The 24,829-nt window shown below is 49.9% G+C and overlaps 1 protein-coding gene across 8 annotated transcripts in view; it reads right to left on the reverse strand.

The window, feature by feature from the left end:
- ARMC9 (armadillo repeat containing 9) overlaps positions 1–6,836 on the reverse strand; it is a 135,941-nt gene extending 129,105 nt beyond the window's left edge. For all 8 annotated transcript variants that reach the window (XM_014836059.3, XM_014836056.3, XM_070489425.1 and 5 more), the window contains exons 1-2: positions 6,711–6,836; positions 938–1,025 (exon numbers count right to left, since the gene is read on the reverse strand). In XM_014836059.3, coding sequence (XP_014691545.1) covers positions 938–988 — 51 coding nt within the window. In that variant the 5' untranslated portion in view covers positions 989–1,025; positions 6,711–6,836. The remainder of the gene's footprint in view (positions 1–937; positions 1,026–6,710) is intronic.
- Positions 6,837–24,829: the final 17,993 nt, after the last annotated feature.

Genomic DNA, 24,829 nt, shown 5'->3' on the forward strand with positions numbered 1-24,829 from the left:
CCCTCTCCCCACGTCCCATCACATGCTCTCTACTGTCCTTCTTCAACTTCTCTGCCCTCCTTCTCAGTGTGCGTCAGTCACACGTTTCTGCTTCCGCCTCCTCTAATTGTGGCTGTGTCCCCAGGCCCTGCCCACACCCCTTGGCTTTAGGAGTTTATTCATGATCACATTAATAAATTCCAAAGCTGCATTTCCGGGGCGGATGCCTCAGCCTGGCCCCGCTGCCATGTCTCTCAATGCCTAACAGACGGTTTCGTCACACAGTAAAACAGCAGTGACCAGTTTTTTAGCACCAACAATGTGCCAGCCCCATGCTAAAAGCAGTAGGGATACCAAAAAGCATATGGCATGGGTCCTATCCTTCAAATGTCCCCAAACGTCCATTGATAGGCAAGGAGTTAAATAAATTATGGTGCAGCCCCTCAATGAAACACTCTACAGCATTAAAAAGTATGAGGCAGATCACAGGCAGGTGTTCATACTGTATTACTGCTGACGGATAAAAGGCAAGCCACAGAACAATGTATATGGCATCACCTCATTTTGTAAAACAAACTGTAGACATGAATATATTTTGAATATTCATAGGAAAAAAGTCTGGACAGATAATACTCTGAACTGTTAACAGTGGTCACTGCTGGAGCAGAAGAGGGAAATTCACCGTTTATACTTCCGTACTGTTCGAATCTTTTACTAGGATCTTGTGTTGCTTTTATAATTTTCTTTAAAGGAATTCTAAAAAAACAGCTTTAAGATTTCAGTTTAGTGATGGAAACAAAATACAAACACATGGAACATTACAAAATGGAAAACAGATAATTGTAATGCAATGACAGAAGGAATCTTACACGGCACTAGAGAATTTGGGGCATTATACAATACAAACGTGACATTTTCAAGATCTCTTGTTCTGTAACCTACGTTTTATAGAACATACCTCTTTCACTAGTCCAAGTAACTCTGATTCGTGAGCCAGAATATCCTCCATATTGAACTGTTACTGTTAATTCTCACAGCAAAAAGCTCTACAAGACAAAAATATAAAACAAAGGCTTTCATTTCAACCATCTGTGAAATCACAAAAAGGTGGCTGTGGTGGGCAGAGTAACAGCACCCAAAGATGTCCCTGTCCTAACCCCAGCACCTGTGAATCTGTCAGGTCACGTGGCAAAGGGGAATTAAGGGTGCTAATCAGCTGACCGTAACATAGGGAGATTAGCCTGGATTATTCGGTGGGTGCAGTGTAATCACAGGGGTCCTTATAAGGGAAAGAGGGAGGCAGGAGGGTCAGCGTAGAGCGATGCAGTGTGAGAAAGACTCGGCCAACCACTGCTGGCCTTGAAGATGGAGGAAGAGCCAGCAGCCAGGGAATGCAGACGGCTTCAAGCAGCTGGAGTAGGCCAGGAACAGATTCTCCTCCGGAGCATCCAAAAAGGAACCAGCCCTGCCGACACCTTGACTGTAGTCCAGCGAGACCCATTTCGGACTTCTGACCTCCAGAACTGCAGGATAATAAATCTGTGTTGCTTTAAGCCACGAAGTTTATGGTAGTTTACTGCAGCAGCACAGTGACTAAAGTCAAAAGTAATTCCTTCTTCTATGACAACTGCTTAAAATGAACGTGGACAAGGACCGGAGGGTTGCAGCAGAGAAAGTCAAGGATGCTGGTGAGAGTGTGGAGGGTTCTTTTTCTTACTCAGAGTTTTCTAATGTGCTATAATGTGGTATGTGTAATTCAAACAGTCAAGACTACAAAGTGTATTTAGAACAAAAGAGTTTAACAATAAGATCAATTCATTTACTTTAAGGAAGGGTACACATTAAAATTAACCTGATGTAAATGAACACAGAGTCACCAATCTCTCACTCTGCCTCCAAGTAGAAAACATTAAACATTCACAAAACGATATCAGCTACTACTCACTTAAAAGAAATCTTTCATGTTACCCAAAGACTATAATCATTCAGCCTTATGGTAATGGAAGAGGAGGTGGTGGGCCCTGACACAAGTGTTAATACAAGCTTCTCACCCCAGAGAATTTATTAGGTCAGTTTTTTAAAAAATTTCGTTCAAGGATGCCCAACATCTTTTTATATTTCAAAAATGCTTAAATAAATAAAACGCTGGAACTTTTTCTTTTAAGTAATTCTTTCTACTCTTCTTGCCACCCCTCCCCCAGGTGGACCCAAAGCAGCCATTCCCTGTGCCCCACTCCCAGGCTCTCACCGGCATTGGTCACCCACAACCCCAGAGGAATTAAAAAGTCTGGGCTCTAAGACTAACTATGCCATTCACTGGCACCTGACCTGGGGCAAATCAATGAAACTTGGAGGCTTTTCTCATCTTTAAAATAAAATGGAGAATTTATCAGATCTCTTCTAGTTCTAAGAATGCATGAATCTGTAACTTTACATTTTTCTGCCCCTATCAGTGCATTTTATTTGAATTATTTGAACACAGGAAGATTAAATTTAGTAATTTCTTCTTTCCATTCTCCTCTCTGTCTCACTGTCATTGTCCTGTGCTTCAACTCTCCCAAGGTCCTTCAACACGATTTCCTGTCACCTCTCTCTCTACTTCCACCCAATTTCTATGCTATTAACAAGTGATCTTTCCCATCCTGCTTAGGACCCTGCTGTGGTCCCAGCACCCTCCAGATGAAGGCCAGCCTCCCTCGGCCAGGCTCTCAAAGCCTACACAGCTCAGCTCCTCCACTCTCCCTTGTTCTCTGGGCTGAGGCCACACGGTTAGCACGCGGTTCCAGTGGACGCCCACAGCACACACCTGCTGGAGGACTTGGCACTTACTGCTCCCTCCGCCTCGCCGCCCTTCCTCCAGCCATCCACATCTCACTCAGCTCTCTGCTTAAATGTCACCTCCTCCGAGACTTGCCCTGACCACCCTTTCTGAGAGGTCAGCCCCAATACGTCCTAGCCTTCTGTCCTGCTTTATTTTTCTCTACAGCACTAACCAACACCTGACTTGAACATCCCTCATTAACGTACCTGCTCACTGTCGTTCCCCACCCAGGATATGGGTTCCATGAGGACACGTGTTCCCCTGGCATCCCCAGTGCCTAGGCCAGTGTCTGGCACACTGCAGGTGCTCAAAAATAGAATGGAAATAGTTTCAGATATGAAGAAAATAAAGCAAGGAAGGAGACAGAGCCTGGAGGAGAGGGGTCTGGGGTTACTTCGATAGGGTGGTCAGAGAAGGCCTCCCTGGGAACATGACGTTTGAGCAGTGATGTGAGGAAGCGAGCACTTCCCAGATCTGGGGAAGAGGGACTTGGAGTGCTGAGGTACGGGGGTGTAGCGAGAGGAGAGCCGGGCAGACGGGGGAGGCAACGAGGTGCTGACCTGGGGGAAATTGGGAGGGACAGCCTGAGAGTTGAATCTCGAGTTCTGTTTTGGCCATACACCTGCCTATTAGACATGCAAGTGGGGGTGCTGAGAACGTTGGTGGATATATGAGTCTGAGTAAAGGGAGAAGCAGGAGCTGGGGATAAGTATTTGGAAGTCATCAGCATAAAGATGGCGTTTCAGTAGCTGAGTATCCTAAACAGATGTGACCCCCCCAGGGAGAAAGCGTAGTGAGAAGAGAAAGGCACACCTCTGAACGTGGAGCACTCAGGCACTGAGGGGTCAGGGGGAGCAGAGCAGCCAGCAAGAGACTAAGCAAGAACAGAGAACTTGTCAGTGAGACACAACCAGGAGACCGTGACACCGTGGAGGCCAAGTGAAGGCGTTTCCCATGTCGACTGCAACTGACTGGTCAAGTGGAAAGGAGGACAGAAGAATTAATCACTGGATTTGGTAAAATGGAGCCGGATGGTGACTTTGCTAAGAGCAATGAGGACATGTGCCTGACTGGAAAGGTTGAAGAGAGAAAGGGAAGTAAGAATGGAGAAACAGGGAGATCTGTCACAAAAAGGAGAGGAGAGACAACACAGTGGCTGGAAAGAAACGGGAGGTTTCTTTAAGAAGGAAAACATTGTAAGCAGCATGTTTGTGGGTTGATGGGAATGACCCAGTTAGAGAAGGAAAAATAGATGGGGAAGAAGAGAGAGGAGATGGCTAAGGAAACAATGTCCTTGACGCACCCAGCGTCCAATGGAGGGTCAGGCCTTAGACAGGGGCAGAGACAGTACATCCCCCGGCATGGAGGGAGGTGGAGGCTATGGGTACTGACCACAGAAATGGACAGATTTAGCGATGAAAAGTAAAACAAGAAACAAGATCGGCTGAGAGTAAAAAGCATGTTGACCATTTGACAAGAAGGGCAGTGGGAACTAAACGGATTTTGGAAACACAGCAGGATTTCTAGTATCAAGAGTCTGCCTAAGACTTATGGACTCAAATCCAAAATGGAACCAGTCTGCACGATTCTGCAGTTTTCTCAGCCACTTTCCGCTGTCTGAGTTGGATTAACGAAGGTGAGGTTTTTCCAGAAGAGAGGGGAAAGAGAAACAAGTTTAACAGTGGTGGAGCATGAAGCTAAGCTACGTTAAGGATACAGGGAGAGGAGGTGCATAAGGGGCTTGTAAGGTAGTGAGAAAGTAATGGGGCCAAAGACCTGCTTCCGAGGCACATTAAAGAGAGCTTGAAAGACAGAAGGTGGTGGACAGAGAGTGGGATGGGTGCTAGAAATCAAGATTTTGGAGGTGTTGTAGTAATAAAAACTTTATAACCACAGAAGTGGGTGGATGAGGAGGATGCAGAGAAAAGATGCCTAGAAGCATGGAGGATGAAGAAATGGAGTAGACAGGATGCTGAAATCTCCCAAATGAAATGGAGGAGCTGGAGAGGCAGACAGTGAGCCAGGTGCCACAGTCTTCAAGGGAAACAGCTGTGCCCCCTGACAGGTGATCGCCTCAAGGAAGGGAGGCAAGTGGTAAAGCCCACGGCATGTCCTTCAAAGGAAGGGGGGCGGTGATCTGGAAGTAGCAATGGGGAACAGGGAGGACACCTACCCTGCCCATCACCTCCAGGCCTGCCAGACAAGGTGCAGGAGAAAGACAGCTGCTGTCAGAGGACCACTCACCTCTCCAACCTTTCTCGGGACCAGCTCTCTCTCTTCTACCCTGCTCTCTTCTACCACTTCCCCATGTTAGGCCCCACCAATAGTGAACTCCTGGCCATTCCCATACAACACGCTCTTTCACGACTCCAAGCCCTCTGTCTGATGCACTCGCCCCACCTCAGGGGCAAACTTGACTCATCATACACACCAACTTAGTCCAGACTTGATCTCCCTCAGGAAGTCTTCCATGAACCCCTCCCCTTCCTCATCAAGGCAATTTTCTCTCCTCTGAGGCACCTCTGCACCCTACATTTACTTCTACTGTTATCCTCACTACCCTGTTTGCAAAGGCAGGGAGGTGTATGTAAGTTTTGCATCTCCAGAATCCAGTAGAGTGCCTGGTAGTCATGATAGGCACCCAAGACATCTGATGAATAAATGAAGCCCAAGCAGAGGGAACAGCATTTTTGAAGCCCCTGGAACAAGTAAACTGTGTTGTTCTTGAGAACTCAAGTTCCTTCCTACCTCAGGGCCTTTGCACATTTTGTTCTTTCTGCCTGGACCACTTTTCCCCCTCTCTTTCTTCACCTGGCTAACTCCTGTGCTTAATAAACATCACTTTCTCAGAGAAGTTCTTCAAGATCATCATTTGAATAAGAATGAGCCACTACTGGGTATTCTACTAGTGTGACATCCTTAGAACTTACAGAATTCTCTCTAAATCTTTATATCATAATAGGTTCATTTATAGAGGGTTTATTGTACGTCAAGTAAGGTGAAAAATGCTTCGCATCTAATTTTCACAATAAACCTGACAGATGAATATGATTTATATTCTCCTTTTACAGACGACCCAACGGTGGCTCAGGGAGGTTAAGGTGCTCCCAATAACTCAGTGACAGTGTGAACTTAAATCCAGACCGATATTAACCACTACACAGTATTACCCCAAAGTCTGAGCCACCTGAATCAGAATCACCCGGGATGCTTGTGCAATTGGAAATTCCTAGCACCACCCTGATCTTACTGAACACCACGGCAGGCACGATGCCCAGAAATTATTTTAAAAAAGCTTCCTGGGTGACTTTAATGCACACTCAAGCTTGAGGACTACTGCTCTACTTTATGCAGAAACGAGAGGAAATTTCTTCAGTCGCTCTTGAGGGTTGCAGTGGTAGCTTCTGAATTTCTATATAAGTGGGATTTAGGGCCTACAAGCTGGTTGAATAAGGGGGAGGCTACGCGATTTGTCTGGACGACGAATCTGCATAACAAGCATCCTGATTTTGCTTACACTGGATGAAGTTTGGACTTAACCTGGGTGTCTGGGGAGAGGGGTTAGCTGATGGAGATAACGGAGGACGGATCTAAAAGCCCCAGGCCACCCGCTCGCGCCGCCACTACCCAGCCGGCCGACTTACGGCCCCCTCCAAATCTAGCCCACTGCAGCAAAGATCAGGGACTACTTGCGGGAAGCAGCTGGGCCTGTCCTTGGGATGTCCACGCGGCCACCTCGGGCCCAAGCCTGAGTAAGAGTTCAGGACCGCAGGCGACAAGTGGGGGCTCCGGCAGCGGCTGCCTCGCTGACGCGTCAGGGTTTTCCTCCGGGGCGACAGCTCAGCACAGCCTCGGCCCTCGGACCCCACCACTGCTCCTCCCCGCTCGGGGACGGCGGGGACACGCTTACCTGCTGCTCGGCCGCCACCGCTCCAGCAGTCGCCTCGGCAACCGCCGCCGCCAGCCCAGAGTCACGTGGGGCAGCGCAGCCAATCACGGGGCGCGGCCGGCGCGGAGCATCCTGGGAGCAAAGGCCGGAGCGTAGCGAGCTGGGGCCGGAAGCTTCCCGGCGGAGAAGTGAAAGGGTTCGTGGTCCAGAGTCAGCTGGCTGTGACAGCGTCTCCCCTCCTCCTCGCCACAAGTTCACATTCGTTCCTTTCTTCAAACGTCCCGCCTGGCGCTGTGCCCGGCTCTGGGGATGAGCCGGACCAGGCTCAACCCCCAGCCTCAAGGAGCTCGTCGTATCACAGGGAAAACAGAACCAGCGACGAGAAGATGACAGTACAGTGTGGTGGTTGTGGAAGAAGATGGGCATCATTATTCCCATTTTACAGGAGCGACCCAGAGCCACCCTAAAACCAAAAATGTCGCCCAGGATCGCCCTTAAAGCTCCAGGCACCAGGCTTCCACCCCATTGCAGCAGTTTCCGGGGATTTTAGAGAAACTCTTTTGTCCCCACGTGAAATTTGGGTTTTAAAAAATAAAACAAGCGCAGATCCTCCCTCCCCTTGCACGTGGTGCTTTTGAACTGAATTTCATCGGCGCTCAAGGAGCACCTGCGTGTTGCCCAGCTCTGGGCTGAAGGCTGGGGAGGTGGCTGGAGATGGAGAAAATCTCTCCCCTCCAGACATTGAGGCTCTGTGATGGGAGTCTCCGTGTTTCCATCTCCATGCTTTCGAGAAGGTGGAGACCACCAAGGCCAGAGACAGGGAAGAGGGCATGGCGAAGGAAGGTAAGCCTGCCTTTGAAGAAGCCCTGAGATGGTCTGTGGCCGCCGTCTCCCCAGCCCCCAGCCCCACCAGTGCTCTTTTGAGATCTGAGACTGTATTTAAAGAAAAATATTTCGTAGGAAGAGACATCCTGTCCAGGTAATATGTATTGAAAACAAATCTCCCCGTTCATAATAATAAAAGTTAGCGTTTATGGTCAACTCACTATGCGCCAGGGGTTGCCAGAGAAAATACAGGACACCCGGTTACATTTTAATTCCAGATAAGTTTTTGGTAAAAGTGTATCCCAAATACTGCCTTATTTTATTGTGCATACAGGACATGATATTGTCCCATATTTTTACTTGCTAAATATGGCAACCCTATGTGTGCCCAGCATTGCGCTAAATGAATTACATAGATTATTTTATTTAATCTTCACACCACAACTATGAGATGGATAATATTTTCAAGATTTTACAGATTAACGATGTTGTACTTTACCTGAGCCCTGTGCTCCTGGAAAACAGTGATGGTTCAGAAATCCCCCTACCCTTTTGTGTTCTGGGAAGCGGCTTGCCAAAAAGAACTACCCTTCCCATGTGACTAAGACTTCTGTCCACTCTTCTTGTGACTCTCATAAGACTACGGATGACTCCCTCGTTTCTCTGTGACAGGCCACAGACCTTTCCCCTTTTGCCTGAACCTGCTGACAAGGCCAGACATAGACCTTTCAAATTCCTGTTCTTCATCTCATAGTTGATTAGCTAAGAATTGTTTGTGCTGTGCCCCCCCCCCCACCACCCCAAAACTGGTTAGACACAGAGATAAACATTTCCCGTTCAGCTAATTGACTGAGACTTCCTTTGATTGCAAAACCGTCCCAACTGTAAATTGTAAACCTGTCAACTTTTTCCCCTCCATATGCAAGTCTAAGGTAAAACCACCCTGTGTTTTTAGACACTGATGTCTGATCTGGGGTACTCTCCTTATTGCAATAGGCTGAATAAAATCAGTGTCCTGACTTGTCCCTGTTTTGTCTTTGACAAGATGAATAACATGGCGAGGTTAAGAAACTCCTCAAACATCACACAGCTGGGGAGTGGTAAAACAAGGACTGAACCCAAGTTCATGTGCCTTTGAACCCTGGGCTCTTAGCTACTGTAAAAACCACTCTTGCTTTGCTTCTGTTCCAAGTGTATTTGCCTAATTGCCAGGATTGTGTTCACTGTGGTGGCTCTTATCTTTGTCTGCCCAGCACCCCTCTCTCTTCTGGTAACACACCCCACTTCTCCCTCCCCTTGCCACAGGGATGGGCACATGGGCCAGACGGGACCACTTATCCCTTTGGCCACAGTGGTTGGTTCAGGATGGGCACGTGATACAAGCTGAGCCAATGAGAGTCTTTCCTTGAGATTTTTCTGTTGAAGTGTGGTCAGGTCATTATAAAATGAGACCCCAGGACGGAACACAGCCATGTCCTTCACCACATGGAAAAGCCAGAGAAAATGAAGCTGTCACCCAGAGAGATGCAAAGAGAACGTTGAGGGCATCAAATCTCTGGTCCCAGACTCTGAATTCCCCTGGAGCTGCCCTCATTCTCGAAGCTCCTCTGTCCATTCTGTGGGCCACACACCCCTCCCCCAGCATCCTTCCAATCGACCATCCTTTTAATTTAAACTGGTTCAAATTGGGTTTCTGTTGATTGCAACAAAAAGAGGCCTGACTGTTACAGACATAATTACTACATATGTCATATCAATTAAAAGTGGCTTCAACAAAGGAGTTTATTATTAATTAAACAATATAAGTTTGTTTTCTTATAATAAATCCAGAGATAGCTTCTTACCAGCAGCTCAAGTTGTCAAAGATCTGGGTTGACTTCTGAATTATAACATCTCTGTGACTGTGGATGATACTGAAACAAGTAGATATGGCTAGACACAGTTAATAAATATTTAAACTGCTATAATTCCTTAGTCATAATTTATGTGAAGACTTCGTTCAAATCCGGGAACACTCGTGTGATGCTTAATACAGGTATTAAATTGGAAAAATCTCTAAATCAAACTCACTATATTTAACCTGTTTGATATGTCCTGGTGTGAGTACAAAGAATACTTTTGTCACAAAGGCAAAACTGATTAGTTCTGAAGCTTCATCTGGGCAGTACCCAAGTTGGCTCTGCTCTGTATGTTCCATGAGTTCAGAGCAGGGCACTGAACCAGCTGCCTTACCTTCCCGAGTCTTAGGACTTACCGAAGCATCCCATTGGCCCTAAATGGGAGGTTCTTATCTGATCACCCCTGTTTTCCCAAAGTGGGACACATACTGCCAATGGCCGCAAGATGACTTTCTAAAATGTTTAATTATGAAAATTTCAAACATATGCCAAAGTAGAGAGAATCATTTAATGAATCAGCATAAACCCATCACTCAGATTCTAGGATTGTCAAGATATTGCTGCTGGGAAAAACTCGACCCCAAATTCAATTCTCGGAATATGCAGAACACTTCAGGAGAGCGAACCAGCCTTGCACTGGACATCAAAGGCACATCAAAGAGGTCTGCATCCGGGGGGGACCAATCTGAGTCTTCTGCAGCTGATAGCCCTCTGTGGGCCCCAGCTCTTGCATACCTTAGGGGTGAGAAGCCGTGCATCTCTGTGCCCTTGAATTAATTCGTCTTTGCAGCTGGCTGGATGCTGTCTCTGTTGAAGAGTAAAGAGCCAAGACCACAAGCAGACAAAGAAGGTGCAACCCTCCAAAGAGAGGGAGCTGGTAAACGGCACCCCCTGAGTTACAGAGGGTGAAGCCACCTAAATTAAGCCGTCTAAGGCTGACCCACTCAGACAAACCTGGGAGCCAACTGCACTGAGCTCTGCTTGCCTTGTCTGGAGGCCCTGGAGGGGGAGTTCAGACCAGGAGCGTGTCTCTGAGCAAGTGCAGGGCCTGGATCTAATCGGAGGGTTGGACCAGGAACATACTGAAATACCAGGCACAAATCAAAAGACAAACTACTGCAAGATGTTGCTCAGGCAATAAATATTTCCTTCCAGGAAAGTTGGATTTTGGTCACGGCCCAAAACTCATAATGTATTGGGGCTTCATATCCATCGGTCTTCTCAGCCTGGAGTCCACATAGAGAGAGAGGACGTGGGTCTTGGTGTCTCCAAGGGCTCTTTGGTTTCTTGGAAGGAGAGCACACCCAGGTGGGTATAGACATCTCCTAAGAGAGCTGTCTGTGAGCAGGAAAGCAGAGGAGGCCTGAAAGTAGGGGGGAGACTAGAGTATCTGTCCTGGCCTTCGGTGCTGTCCTCCCTTGCCCTGTCCGGGGATGTGAGTGACATCACAGCCCCCAGTAGTTCTGTGACCTGGATGAGGCTGGTAAAAAGACCCAGCCCTTAAAATGGACTTCCCAAAGAGCAAACCTGTAGCCAAGATCTTTTCAAAGCAAGTACACTTCTGCAAAAGATCAGTGGGGCTCTCATCAGTCGTGTTCCTAGATACAGACACAAGATTTTTAGTGTGGAATATCACGAATTTCTAAGCAAGTTTAAAAACGCCTATGGCAGGCATCTGATGTGAGCACAGAGGGTGGTATGTTGGTCTGAACTGGAAGAGTAGATGCCAAAGTGACTGCATTTGGGTGGTTTCCTGGCAGGTCAACACACCTTGAGGACCAGCAGGACATGGCACACACAGAACATCTTTAGTGCTGTGGCTGTCCCTGTCTTGGATGTTTGGAACGCTGCAGAAGGGATTCCTGTGAGCCAGGAAGCATGTCCCGAGCTCACTGTTGTCTTAGCCTAACCACCAGTCCTACTTGTCCTAAAGCAACATGACGTTATGATTCTTGCTTTCACAGTGAGACCTCCATATGGACTAGACGGAGGCGTGGCTAAGACAAAGTCATCACTGAGTTACTCAATAAATTATTGATTAATCTTACAATAAAGAGAATAATTCGTGATGATATAAGGTGCACACAGTAATATTAAATCTCCCTTTTTACCCTTCTCCCCACCAATACTGAATGACCCATGAACTCAGCTGAACCTGAGGTCAAGGATAAGATGTAGAACGCCTTTCTGCCCCTGGGATGAAGCCTTTTACTGACAGACCTATAAAGCCAAAAGTGAAATTATGGGCAGTGAGGAGAGACTTGGTAAGCACTGGCCACTGGCTTTGCAAGTGGGGTCCCCGGAGCGGGCAGCACTGGGAACTTGTTAGAAATGCAAGTTCTGGGGCTGGCCAGGTGGCACAGCGGTTAAGTTCCCACGTTCTGTTTCTGGGTGGCCCCGGGTTCACCCTGGGTTCGCTGGTTCAGATCCCGGGTGCAGACATGGGCACAGCTTGACAAGTCATGCTGTGGCAGGCATCCCACATATAAAGTAGAGGAAGATGGGCACGGATGTTAGCTCAGGGCCAGTCTTCCTCCGCAAAAAGAGGAGGATTGGCGGCAGATGTTAGCTCAGGGCTAATCTTCCTCAAAAAAAAAAGGAAGGAAGGGAGGGAGGGAGGGAGGAAAGAAGGAAGGAAGGAAGGAAGGAAGGAAGGAAGGAAGGAAGGAAGGAAGAAATGCAAATTATCAGGCGCCGCCCGGACCTGCCGAATCAGAAGCTCTGGGGGTGGGGCCCAGAACTCTGGGAGATTCGGATGGGCACGTCAAGTGTGGGAACCGCTGGACCGAAGGGTCTCGGGTGGAGCTCCGGGTGCCTCTCAAGTCCCAAGGCCGGACCGCGGAACAGAGCGAGCGCGGCAGCGAGCATCCCCCGGGGCCTGGCGCGCGGATCCGGGCTCTGCGAGGGGAGACCCGCGCCCCCCGAGCCGCCGGGGATAAATCTCTCCGCGGGAGGAGCCGGCCGCGCCGCCGGAGGAAGCCGCCCCGAAACCGCCCGCCCCCGCGGGGACCAGGTGGAGCGGCGGCCGCACCCGGGGCGCCTCAGCGCTGATGGTCATCGGCGCCGCCGCTCCGCCCCAAGGAGCGAGCAACACGCCGCAGGAGTTTTCACCCAGGGACCCGAATCTTGGGTCGGGGCTCACTGCAGTGACCTCTGGCCTGGGAAGGACGGGGTCAGCCGGGGTCTTCGGTAGAGTCTTAAGGCAGAAGCCCCACCCCACCCCCAGCCCGACCTGAGCCCCGGCCCGGGCGGAAAATCTGCCCCTGCCTGGCCGCCCGCGCACCCCCGCCTTCCCCAGGCCGTCACTTCCAGGAACCCGGCCTCTGGCTGTGCCAGCCCGGCGGTCAGAGCGCGCGGAGAGGTTCCCAGAAATCACACGCGTCCTGGAGCGGAGACAGTCCCCACCCGGGCGGCCTGGGCATCACTGTTTTCGTCTCATCACCGGCCCCAGGCCACCCTCTCCTGACGCTGTCCCCTGGCCCCCAGCCCCTGACCCTGGGAAGGAAGTCAGCGCAGACACATTGGAGCTGCCTCAGGTACAGCAGCCCAGGCCGACCTCGCCTTCCCTCATTGCAAGCTCTCTCCTCCTTACAAGCTGTCTGCTCAACTGTTAAGCTCTCTCTCTTTTGTGGAGGCCTCTGCCCTTTCTCTCTGGCCTCATTTCCTTACAAAGTCAGACCAGGACTCCTCCATGCACAGTGACAGAAACCTGTCTGAAAACAGCTTAAGCCAAAGGAGATTTTGTTGGTTTGCATCACAAGGAAGTCAGAGGTGGAGCGGGCCTCACTGGGAGCTGGAAGGAAGACTCCAGCAGTGTGTGCTGTCTCTCTTCTCCTCTGGGATCTGCGTGGGACTCTGTGTGGGCCTGGGACTGACAGTCCGCTCCCTATGTGGCTAGGCCTGTAACGGGAACCCGGCAGCAGTGGGTGGTGCCCTGCACGGGGCTAAGCCAGGTGGCAGGGTTCTCCCTGGAGTCTGGGGCCCTTAGCGTCTGATCCAGTCCTTCCTGCGGCGGCTGCACCGTGCCCTCCACTTTCTACAACACCCCTGCAAGCATAGGGTAAAGGCTCCTTTGCTGAGTGTGATTCAAGCTGATTACTTTACTTGCAAGGAAGAGTCTGGACTCACACAGGTCTCTGGGCAGAGCCGGCTCCATCCCAGGCCACTCTGCTTGTCCAAGAGACAGTGCTCGGGGAGCAAGGAGGGGAAGAGGAGGGACCCAGACACGCCCGGCCTCCAGCTCTGCAAACCTCTCCTCCCTCCCGCTGTGAGACAGGGGAGTGGCTTAGCTCTCCTCTGACTCCAGGCCTGGACCAGGTCCCAGGAGGGCCTGTCAAGATTCTGGGGGGAGGTGCTGAAGTAGGCAGAGATGTTTGAGTAGCTGTCAGTGTAGCAGCATCTTGCCCAGGCTCAGAAGTTTCTGGTAAATAGAGTTAAATCACCCTCTCCCCTGAGTATTTGCAGCCCCTGCTTTGAGTAGGGGCTGAGAAGCTGTCCAGGAAAAGTGAGATGAACTCTGTGCATCCCTTGGGTTCAGGCAAATATGGCCCAGCTGGGGGCCCAGGGCAGAGATGACAGAGGTCAGTCTGCAGGGTCAAGGTCAGCCTGCTGAGGTCTGGGTACATCCAGGAAGCTGATACCAGAATGCTGGGTGCCAACACAAGGGGCAGATTCATCAAATACTCAACCATCCGAGGCTCGGACATCCGCCCTCTGCGCCTCGGCGTCCCAGCAGTGGGACTAACATGTCAAAATCGTGCCTCCCTCCCCCTTTGCGGGTGACCACCCAGCAGCCGCCTTCCAGCTCCACCAGCTGCAGGGTACAGCCGGTCCCGGCTCGGAGCAGGCGCTGCCAGCAGCAGAGTCCCATCTTGGAGCTGCACATCTGTGTGACTGCTGACCAGAAGCTCTAGAGTCAACGGGACCACATGAGAAAACAGGTGGAGGGTGAGAGGAGTCCGTGGGAGGGACCCTTCATTCCACCCCTTTTGAACTCCTGGGCTGGAGAAGCATGAGCTACTGGGACACGGCAGCATCCTTTCTCTGGGCCTATTGGCTGGTTGGGGCGGAGGAGGAGATGCTCTGAGTTTGAAGGTTTCCAGGCTGGGCCATGAGTGGTAAAGTCCAACCAACCAAAGCCAGGCTGGAAAGATGACAGGGTCTCATTTGTATGGCAGTGAAAGAAATTTCTTTCTCCGGATTGTCTCGTAGGCCGAGCACTGGATTCATTTGGCAGAAATACTTGGATAAGTTGGTTGGGGTGAGGGTGGGCGAGGAGCTGCTGAGAACCCAAGGTCTCAGTGCTCTGCCTTCCCAGGAGGCTGGGTGCTGCTCCCCACAGCCTTTTGCCTCTGAGCACTGTGGTGGGTGTGGGGAATGTGGTTTAAGGTGGGAGCTGGGGCTGACCTGAAGTGCCCCGTAACAGAAGGGAATTTGGAGCTAGGGAGGAAGGCAGCCAGCAAGGTGGGGTGCTGCTCAGGGAAAGGATGGCGATGCTGGCTCCATCAGAGGGGACCTGGGGACCAGAAACATCTAGTAGAGGCAGGTTGGTTGTTCTGGAACGTGCAATATTATGCCCCAATTTCCCTTCTCCTCTTTTTCCATACTAATAAATCCTACCATGTTTAGCTGGGCACATATCACTGGGTGATTCAACTCTGGTCAAGGGAACGAGAGTGGAGACGACGTGTACAACATCTTAGAAGTGTCCATCAGGGGAGGGTTGCGGCTTCTTCCTTTCTTCTTCCTTTCTCCTTCCTGGTGGCTGGCATGCAGATGTGTTATTTGAAGCATAGGTGCCACATGGGATCATAAGGTGACCTTGGGACCTATGGTGACTAGTTTGTTGGGGCCATGGTAACAAAGTATCACCAACTGGGCAGCTTAAAACAACAGAAATGTGGGCCCCACCTGGTGGCAGAGTTAAGTTCGTGCACTCTGCTTGGGCAGCCCGGGGTTCACAGGCTCGGATCTGGAGCGCAGACCTGGCACCACTCATCAAGCCGGGCTGTGGCAGCGTCCCACATAAAATAGGTGAAGATTGGCACAGATGTTAGCTCAGGGCCAATCTTCCTCACCAAAACAAAACAAAACAGAACAAAACCAGAAATGTATTCTGTCTCTCAGAAACATATCCTCTCACAGTTCAGGAGGCCAGAAATCCAAAATCGAGGTGTCGACAGGGTTGGTTCCTTCTGATGGCTCCGAGGGAGAACCCGTTCCGTGCCTCTCTCTTAGCTTCTGGTGGTTGCCAGCCATCCTTGGCTTGTGTTCCTTGGCTTGTAGCTATATCACTCACTCCATCTCTGCCTCCATCGTCCCGTGGCCTTTGCTCTGTGTCTGTGTCTGTGTGTCTTCTCCTCTTCTTGTAAGAACACCACTGGGTTTAAGGCCTCTCTCCTCCAGTATGACTTCATCTTAAATAGTAACATCTGCAAGGACCCTATTTCCAAATAAGGTCACATTCTGAGGTTCTGGGTGGACGTGAATTTGGGGGGACACTATTCAGCTCAGTACACAGCACAGGAGAGGGAGCACGGGTCCCTGACGCTGAGGAGCACCGGGGCGCCCTGCACTGATACTGCAGATTTGGTGAGTAGAGGGAAACCAACGTCTGGCTTATTTGAGCTACTGTCACTTTGGTTGTTCAGAGACCCTGTGGTCAAATCTAATTCACACTAACACAGCCCCTCAGAGCCTCTCATGCCATCTACACGTTTCTCTCTGGGGAGATTCTTGGGAGCAGATACTTGAAGAGGAGCTGATTCTCTTTAGAGATGGGCACGGGGTGAAAAACCCGAGAGAGCTCCTGGCTGCCAGAGCCCGAGGAGGAGGGGCAGCTGCCATCCACCTGGCTGACACAGCTGCTGAGCGGCACTGCCTGTGCTGAGCACTCTGGTTCGGGGCCACTGGCGAAGGAGTCATGCATCCAGTAGGTGGGTCCAAGGGGTGGCGCCTAGGGAGGGGTCCTGGCAGCTGGGAGCGTCAGGAGGCTGGTGCCCCTCAAGGACCTGGCTGCCCTGGAGGCAGTGGAGATCCGGGCTCTCTTAGCTCTGTCTCTGCCACCCGCCCTGGCCCACGAGGCCCCACAATGTTCTCTGACCTTCTCCATGCAGGTCCTGGGGGAGACATCGATGTAAGGCCCCGATCCTTGCCCCAGGCTCTCAGGGAGCCAGTGGGTAGCGGGGTGTGCTCTGCCCATCTAGTTGCGGAGACCAGCTTACTTAGATGTGGCCCACACAGTCTGTGCACTGTGCTCTACCTGCAGCAGGTGCCAGACCATCATCCTGGGGCTGCCCCGCACCTGAGCTGGAAGGACGGAACTGGCAGCCTGAGCCTGCCTGTCATGTCTGTCCTGTCTTGACCCAAGATTGAAGCAAGTGGTCCCAGAGGTGGCCCAGCAAAGACCCACAGATCGCTATTTCTCTGGTGGCCACATGGGTAGGTTCAGGGCAGCATCTTTATGGGGAGCTGAGCAAAGGGAGGGGGTGGTCCAGCTGATGCTGGAACCCAGGTCACTTTGACATGATCTGGACCTGGGCTTCCACACACGGGGGGCTGGGCAGGGAGGCACAGCATGACCTGGGATGAATCGCCACCCTGTCCTATGCCTCCATTTCCCTTCAGCCTACCTGTGAAGGTCCCTCCCTGGAGGAACTACCCAAAGGCTGGGAAATAAACATTTTTGGCTCCAAGAACAGCTATATAAGGTGGGGGCAGGGCCAGCTCCTTCTCAGCCTTCTCCCTGGAGCCAGCCCACAAGTGCTGGAGGAGGGCTGGGGTCTGGGGAGTGGCCCTGGCCCTCCGGGAAGGTGGGGGTGCTGGGTGACCCACCGCTGCATCCAGGGGTCCTCCTGGGTGGTAGTCCACCATGGTGGCCCTGCCCATGCAGTGTCTGGGGCTTGGTCTGGACCCCAAGCCTCTCGGGTCTAAGCTGTCCAGGCCTTTGGAAGGCCAGGTCTGCAGCCAGGCCAGCTGTGGCCACGCAACCACCCAGGCAGGCCTTTCGCTATCTCCACCAGTGGCACCAAACCCAGAACACAGGTCTGGGGAAGGAGCCAAGACAAGGGACAGATTTCCCTCCCCCGGCACTCCATCCTGGCCCCACGAGCCCTCAGTGCTCGGATCTGTCCTGACTCACATTTTCTAGAACTACGTGTCCCATGGAAACGTGTGTACACCTGTCTGGAGGTAAGTAACAGGGCCTGTGGACAGGCAGTTTTCCTTACTTGCACTTGAAAATCTGGCTCACTCCAGATCCTCTAACGGGGGGCTCCCAGTGGCAGGGGGCACAGTAGAGCCCAAGCTCTGGGAGGGGGCCCTCTCCTGGGAGGCTGCTTGCTCCCGCCCTCTGCCGCCCCCACCCACTCCCCTCTGGGAAGCTGTGAGAGCTGCAGGCGCCAGCCAGGGGAGCCCATTCATTTTCTCTGCCTGCTCAGCCCTCACATGTCCTTATAGGGTAGAGGCTGCAAAGGGTGCAGCGGAGGCCACGCCTGCCGGGAGGAACAGACAGGGAGGCCTCTGAGGGGCTCCCCGCTGGAGCCGCCCGGCTGCCCCGGGTGGTGAGTCTCCACCTTCCCAGACTCCCCTTTAATAACACGTTTTGCAATATCCTCTTTCTTATCCTAAAATGAAATTCCCAGATAAGAGAACCTCCTTACCCACATGATTTTAAAATAATCATTATAATGCCCTAATGGTAATAGAAAGAAGAAATAAAAGGCAGCAATTTTATTAAAAAAAAATATGTATTTCCATATGTAAGTGCTTGGGCAGACTACACCAGGAGACATTAAAAGAAGTCTGAGGCACGTGGCCTTGGGCAGTCACTGCCGTGTGACAGGCACAGGTGTGTGGTGGTGCATGGTGACTCAGTAGGGCAGGTAGGGTGGGGTGGGGGTGGCCATCTTTGGCATGAGTTTTCAAAATGATGAACAGCTCTTGGTAAAGTTCTGAACTAGACCAAGACCAGTCTTACCCCAGCCACACACTGCAGGAAGTCGAGCCTGGTGGGCTCCCACCAGGAGCACCAGTTGGGTTCCCCAGTCATTGTGAAAACCAAAAACACCCCCACCAATGTGCGAAATGCCTCCCTCCCGGTCGTGCCCCCACCCTGAGAACCACTGCTGCAGGCCGTGGGTGTGGAGGGGATATCAATGTGAATGGACCAAGTCCAGCCCCAGGAGCTAACAGCCCAGTGTGGGAAGAGCATGGCTCCCCTTGAAGTACTGTTTTGGCATCGAATGCTAGAAATTCAACTCCTAGTGACTTGTGTTTTGCTTAAGCAAAGAGAGCTTGTTGCTCATGGAACTTCACAGTCTGTAGGTAGAGGCATAGCTTGAGTTGGGGCTCTCATGATGCCATTTGGACCCACCTCTCAGCCAGCTTCCTCTGGGTTGGCGTCATATTCAGGCCACATCAGAAGCAGAAGAGTGGTTTCCAGTAGCTGGAACAGATGCCCCAGAATTGGGTCTTGTTGGCTGGGATTGGCCTGACTCGGGTCGCTTGTACCTCCCTGACCCAATCTCCGTGGCCTGTGGATGGAACGTGCTGACTGGTGTGTGGGCTGAGCTAGGAGATGGCCCATTCCTCAAGGAGAACTGAAAGTACAGACAGCAATTACCAGAAGGAATGCAAATGGTGGCTGGGCTGCAAATGTTACAGAGGCTCACTAGAGAATGGGTGAATAAATGAGAGAATGAGCTTCTTAGGTCTTCTCTAACGTGGTACAGAAGTATGAGCTCAATCTGGTCATCAACAGATTTAATTTCCACAGCTTGTTTTGGCCACGCTGGCTTTCCCTCAGACGCAATGCTTTTCCACATTCCTTATTAGTATCAGCTCCACTGCCAGAGCATGACTTTGTCTTGAACCAGCTGCTTAAGAATGTTGAGGGACTGAGCACAGATTACGTGTCCCTGTTTGGGGCAGACCTTTAAAGGAGGACCTTTAAAGGATTAGGACCTTTAAAGACTCTAAGCACTAAAACGATTAGAGTGCCTCTACTCAACACCCTCCTTGCCCCCATTAAAAAGAAAAAACATTTCTAAGTCACCAAATAAATGTAAGGAAGTCTAACAACTTGTTCACTTTTCCCATAAAGACTATTTCAATTACAAATATATGCTGATCAAATTATTTTAAGAAAAATAAAATTGTTTTTTTCCTGGGCTTCTGCTATGCTGAACTAATGGGAACTCTGGCCCTTCTGTCCTCGCTTGACCCTGGAGTGTGGCCCTCTTGCCTTTGCCCTGCTGCTGGCTGAGGTGTCACTAGGCTGACTGGACATAATTCCTCTTCGGGCACCAAAGAGGGGAGAGGCTGAGGCACCTGTGTTCAGGCCGCTGTGGGGCCAGCCTAAGGCCTGGAGACTCCAGGGCAAGGACTGACTGGATGGCATCCACTTACAGACACTGTCTGCTTGGGTAATGCGATGTTCTGGATCTCCCTGGGTCACTGCAAGCCACAGAGTCTCAGGTTGGGGGCCACGGTGGGGTACTTCCATGTGTAAGTGGTGCATCGTGGCTGCCCCTGCTGGCTCTCTTGCCCTCTCGGCTCCTCAGTTTGCCCAACACAATGCTCTGGGGAAGCGAGCAAGAAGCATCTCATAAAATGGGCTGCTGCCACAGTTAGACAAATCCAAAGACCTTTCCGATGGTGAACAGCAACTGCATGGTGAGTGTAGGAGAGCCTGGGCACAGGGAAGCCGCAGGGCTGGAGCCGCAGAGCCTGTGCACCACAAAGAGACCTGTCCAAGGGGTGCAGCAGCACAGGGCTCCCACTTCCTGCCACTTGGCCATCAATTTGGTTTCTGGGGTCCTCTCTTTTGGGAAGGAAATACGTGGTCTCCAGGTATGTTCACACTCTATCGGGTGTGCCTTACCCCTGGAGACATCTGTCTTCTAAGGAGGGCTTTGTGGACGGCTATGCTGTTGGAGGGGTTCTGGGGTCCTCACTATCCCCTTGTCCACACTCTATAAATGGCAAGGTGACTCAGGTCTTCTGGAGGCGACTTTGTGTAGGGCAGTGTGTCTCAGGACCGTCTGTACCAGAAGCCTCTGAGTGCTGCTGACACTTGCGGGGTGCCTGAGATGGACTCCAGATCTGCTGCATCACGGCCACAGTGGCTAAAATATAAGCAAAAGCAAAAACAAAACCAAAAGAAACATTTTGTAGTCAGACAAACCTGGATTTGAATTCCAGTCCCACAACTCACTAAGGACCCTAAACTTCTCTAAGCCTCATTTTCTGTAAAATGGGGATAGTAATATTTACCTCGCAATAGAATTGTGAGGATGAAAGATGGTAACGTGAGTAAACAGCTGCACATAGTACCCAGCACGCAGGAGCTGAATACGTTTGTCACCATCATCTGTCCATCCGTCCCTCCGTCCATCTGTCTGTCCACCTGTCCATCGAATAAATACTGAGCGCCTATAATGACCCATGAACTTCTTTAGGTATTAGGAGTACAGCAGTCAGAAAAAAGAAACTCCTTGTCCTCATGAAGGTTCTATGCTAATCAGGGGAAAGAGACAATAAACAAACATGATTTGCTGGGTGGTTATAAGTGCCATGGAGAAAAACAAATCAGGATCAAGGGCATCACCAGACTCCCCAGGCTGAAGCGACGATTTAATCTGAAACCAATACGCATTATTTATCAAATACTGTGACAAGGACTTTGGGGGAGCTTATTTATAGACCGGCTGGAAAACAAAAATCCTATACACACAGGAAACCAGGGGAGAACAATGAACCGCCTTGCCAACCATGTCATACAGGCCTGAGAGGCGCTTGGAGGAGAGCGATTACTGGGGCTGGCAGTGAGGTGTAAGTGAATACCCCCACTAGGCTTTAACCCAGCAACAAGGGAAGGAATTTGCTTAGGGACCCATCCCCCGCCCTTATTTTGGAGAGGCTAGTTCATACCCAGCATAAGCAGAAAGCCTAGGATGCTTGTAAACTGCCTAAATCTTTAGAACATGAATCAGGGCTTCCGAGAGAAGACCATGGCAGAACAGTCAGAGGCCGCTCACACCAGGTCATGGGAATGACTAGATGGGGAACTCTTTATCTCTGTCCAGCTCTTTGCCAAGTCCCAGCTCTGGGTAATGCCCAAGATCTTTGAAGGTAATTATCTCCCGGATGCAATTTTATTATAAATAAATAACTCACTGATTTGGAAAATATTGAGTGCACGCACCGAAGGAACGGCCTGGTTCCTAGCAAACAGATGGGAACTGCCCATCAACAGTGGGCCGTGTTGTAGAGGCCATGGGTATTTGGAAATACTGCGTTTGTTGACAAGCCCTTTCTGAAAATGCTACTAGCTTAGGAGTATGCAGGAAGACACAAACTTGGAGCAGAATCTGGATATAGCACAGCTATATGGCTATTTGGAGGTCTGCTGCCCCTTTGGATCAAACAAGCCCGGAAAACTAATAGGCCAGCAACCAGTGTAATGGAAAGATGAACTTGAAGCACAACTGTAGAAATGACTTTTGATGTTGAACTGGTCACTTCACTCTTATGAGTGTCCTCATGTGTAAAATGAGGGGTTAGGCCATGCCATTCTGATTCAACTAAAATTTAGTGAATGCCTACTTAAGGGCTAGGTTTTTTAACATAGATTATCTTAAGATAATAGCATCTGCCTCATAGGGTGGTTGTGAGGAATGAGTATGTCAATATATGTGATTCTTAGCAGTGTCTAGCACATAGTAAACGTAATAATTAGCCATTATCATTTATTCTCGTAAGGACCTTGAGGTGAACACTATTTCCTCTGTACAAATGAGGAAACCACTAAGTGACAAGATCAGGATCTGAACCGAAGTCTGAGGCCAGCAGTCCACGATCTTCCCATTATGCAGTTTGGCTTGGAAGGGCACTTACAGCTTTTAATTGTAAACAATGAGTAGAAAAGGAACTTGAGCTCTAGAAACAATCAAGCCAAGCACCTTCTGAGAGATTCTCTGGAAAGTGGAGGGTTGTCTCATTTATCATGAAGATAAGGAGGTTGGGGAGGGGTGTGGGACAAAGCCATAGAAGTTTTTTTGCCCAAGCTCATTTCTTCTCATCTCATACCAGAAACACAATCTTGCCTACACAAAGAAGAGCTAGGGTTCTCAAAGAGTAAAACCAATTGAGAAACAGTCCTTAGCAGGAGCGTTCAGTCACTGCAGTGGAGAAATGAGAAGAGACATTTCGACCCCCGGGGGAAGGCGGCTCCAACACTCATGAATTAGTCATGCCTTCTGCACTCATGGACTCTGTCCCACTTGTTCTGTTAGTGCTCAGTTGTGGCTCTCACCACTGTCAACAATACAGGTATCAATGAATATATGCACACACATTATGTACTAGGGTTATAGCGGTGAGCAAGACAAACGTAGAGAAGATAGGCAAGTCAATGAGGCAATGAGTGGTAATATTACGTGACAAGGACAACAGGGGGCGATACTGGGTCCTGGGGGCGCACAGAGAAGGACCTAGTCCAGCGCTGGTGGGGAAATTGGGGTTTCTTGCAGGAAGTCTCTAAAAATCAAGACCTAAAGAACTAACTAGTAGATTCACCAGACCTAGAGGGAGAGGGTGGGAATGAAGAGAGGAGGGTATCTCAGGCAGAGGGGATGGTATGTGCAAAGGCCAGGTGACAGAAAGCCTGGCTCTTTGGAGGAAGTGAAAGTGGTTCTGAGTGTGAGGTGGGAGAAGAGTGAAGAGATGGGAGGCTGGAGAGATGAGCAGCAGCTAAAGCCTTACAGAGCTTTGTACACATATTAAAGAATTCGGGCATTACTCAACAAACAACTACTGAGAGATTTTAAGGAGACTATCATGATCTGCATTTTAGGAAGATCAATTTGCAGAATGGATTGGAATGGACCGAGTCTAGAGGCAGATAGACATTTAAGTGCTTGAATTAGAGGCAGTGAACAGTGGGGAAGAAGGGTAGATGAACTGGAGAGATATTTGAGAGGCTAAACACTGAGGCAAGGATGACACGTGGGTTTTGGTGCGGACCACCAGATGAAGGGGTTATCATTTGTACCAAAGAGGAGAAGCGGAGGAGGCTGGATGTGCTTTGGATAGACTGTTTTCAATGTCTGTGAAACGGCCCAAATGGGGATGCCCAGTAAATGCCTGGATGTGAATGCAGGAGCTCAGGTGAAAGGGAAGGGAAGGACGTAGACTGGGCATCGGCAGCAGAGAGCGTGACGGAAGGTATGGGATGGATGAGGCTGCTTACAGAGTGGGTTGACTGAGAAGACCCAAGACCAAATTCTGAGGAAGACTAGAGTTATAAAGCAGGCAGAGGGAGTGGGACCTGCCAAAGAACCCAAGAATCCCAGCAAAAAGAAATGCTCAGATAAAGATAAATATTTTTTCAATTGTTCAATTAAGGGGAAGTCAGAGACAGGAGGAAAAGACGGGCCACTGACACCAAGGAAAGAGTACTTTTGAAAGGAAGAGTCAGTGGAGTCATTTATCTGCAGATGGGTGGGAGAGACTGGATTCTAGGATTAAGTGCAGTCTAAGAAATCAAATAATTTCCTTCCATCTGGTTTCATTGTTGTGGATGCCACTTGCCTTCAACTCTGAAACCGTGGCACGATGACATCATCTGGGAGTAATTGCTGCCATTCTCCCTTCTGTTTCTTCTACTGAATCTATCAATTCCAGCTTCTATCCTGTCTTCACACATGACTTTATTTCACCCTGTTCTATTTCACTAGATTTCTTTGCTCCTTGGTGATTCCTCAGTGCTATGCATATCCTAGCAAATCTTCTAGGAAAAAAAACCACTGGGGAAAACAGTCTCATCATAATCTGATCCAAGTGGCCATTTTACTTTATAGCTTGCATTTTTTAAAGATATAACCTCAAGATTTAAGACCAAGATACAAATTCTAAATTGCACTGCCTACTAGGAACTAGTGCTGACTGCTCTCTGAATTTAGTCTATTAATTTTGGAAGGAATTTAATAACTTTGGCGAGAGGCCAGTGAATGTACCACCTCTCCCAGATTACTCAATTTTGGACAGTGACATCATTGGGAGACTTCTGTTTTTTAAACATTTCATATATTAAGGGAAATGTTAGAGATAACTGTCTGAAATGCAAGCAATGCTAGGAGCTTGAACAGGAAGGACATAGCTAATGAGAGGCTAGGAAATGAGATAATCTCTTTTATAGAATCATCTGATATTGAGGAAACAAGGAATTTACAAAGGAGGGGATACAATGAAATTAACCAATGAGTGGAGCCATCCTTTGGGATCAGTAACCTTTAGACCTGGACCCAACAACAAAGCTGCGGCAGATGAGAGGATGAGGGCTGATCCATCCAGCAGTTTGTTTCCTCTAAGAAGAGCTTTTTTCTCCAGACTCCAAAGACTATATCCTAAATTAAG

The sequence above is a fragment of the Equus asinus genome, chromosome 19 (genome assembly GCF_041296235.1).
Source record: "Equus asinus isolate D_3611 breed Donkey chromosome 19, EquAss-T2T_v2, whole genome shotgun sequence".
Taxonomy (NCBI): domain Eukaryota; kingdom Metazoa; phylum Chordata; class Mammalia; order Perissodactyla; family Equidae; genus Equus; species Equus asinus.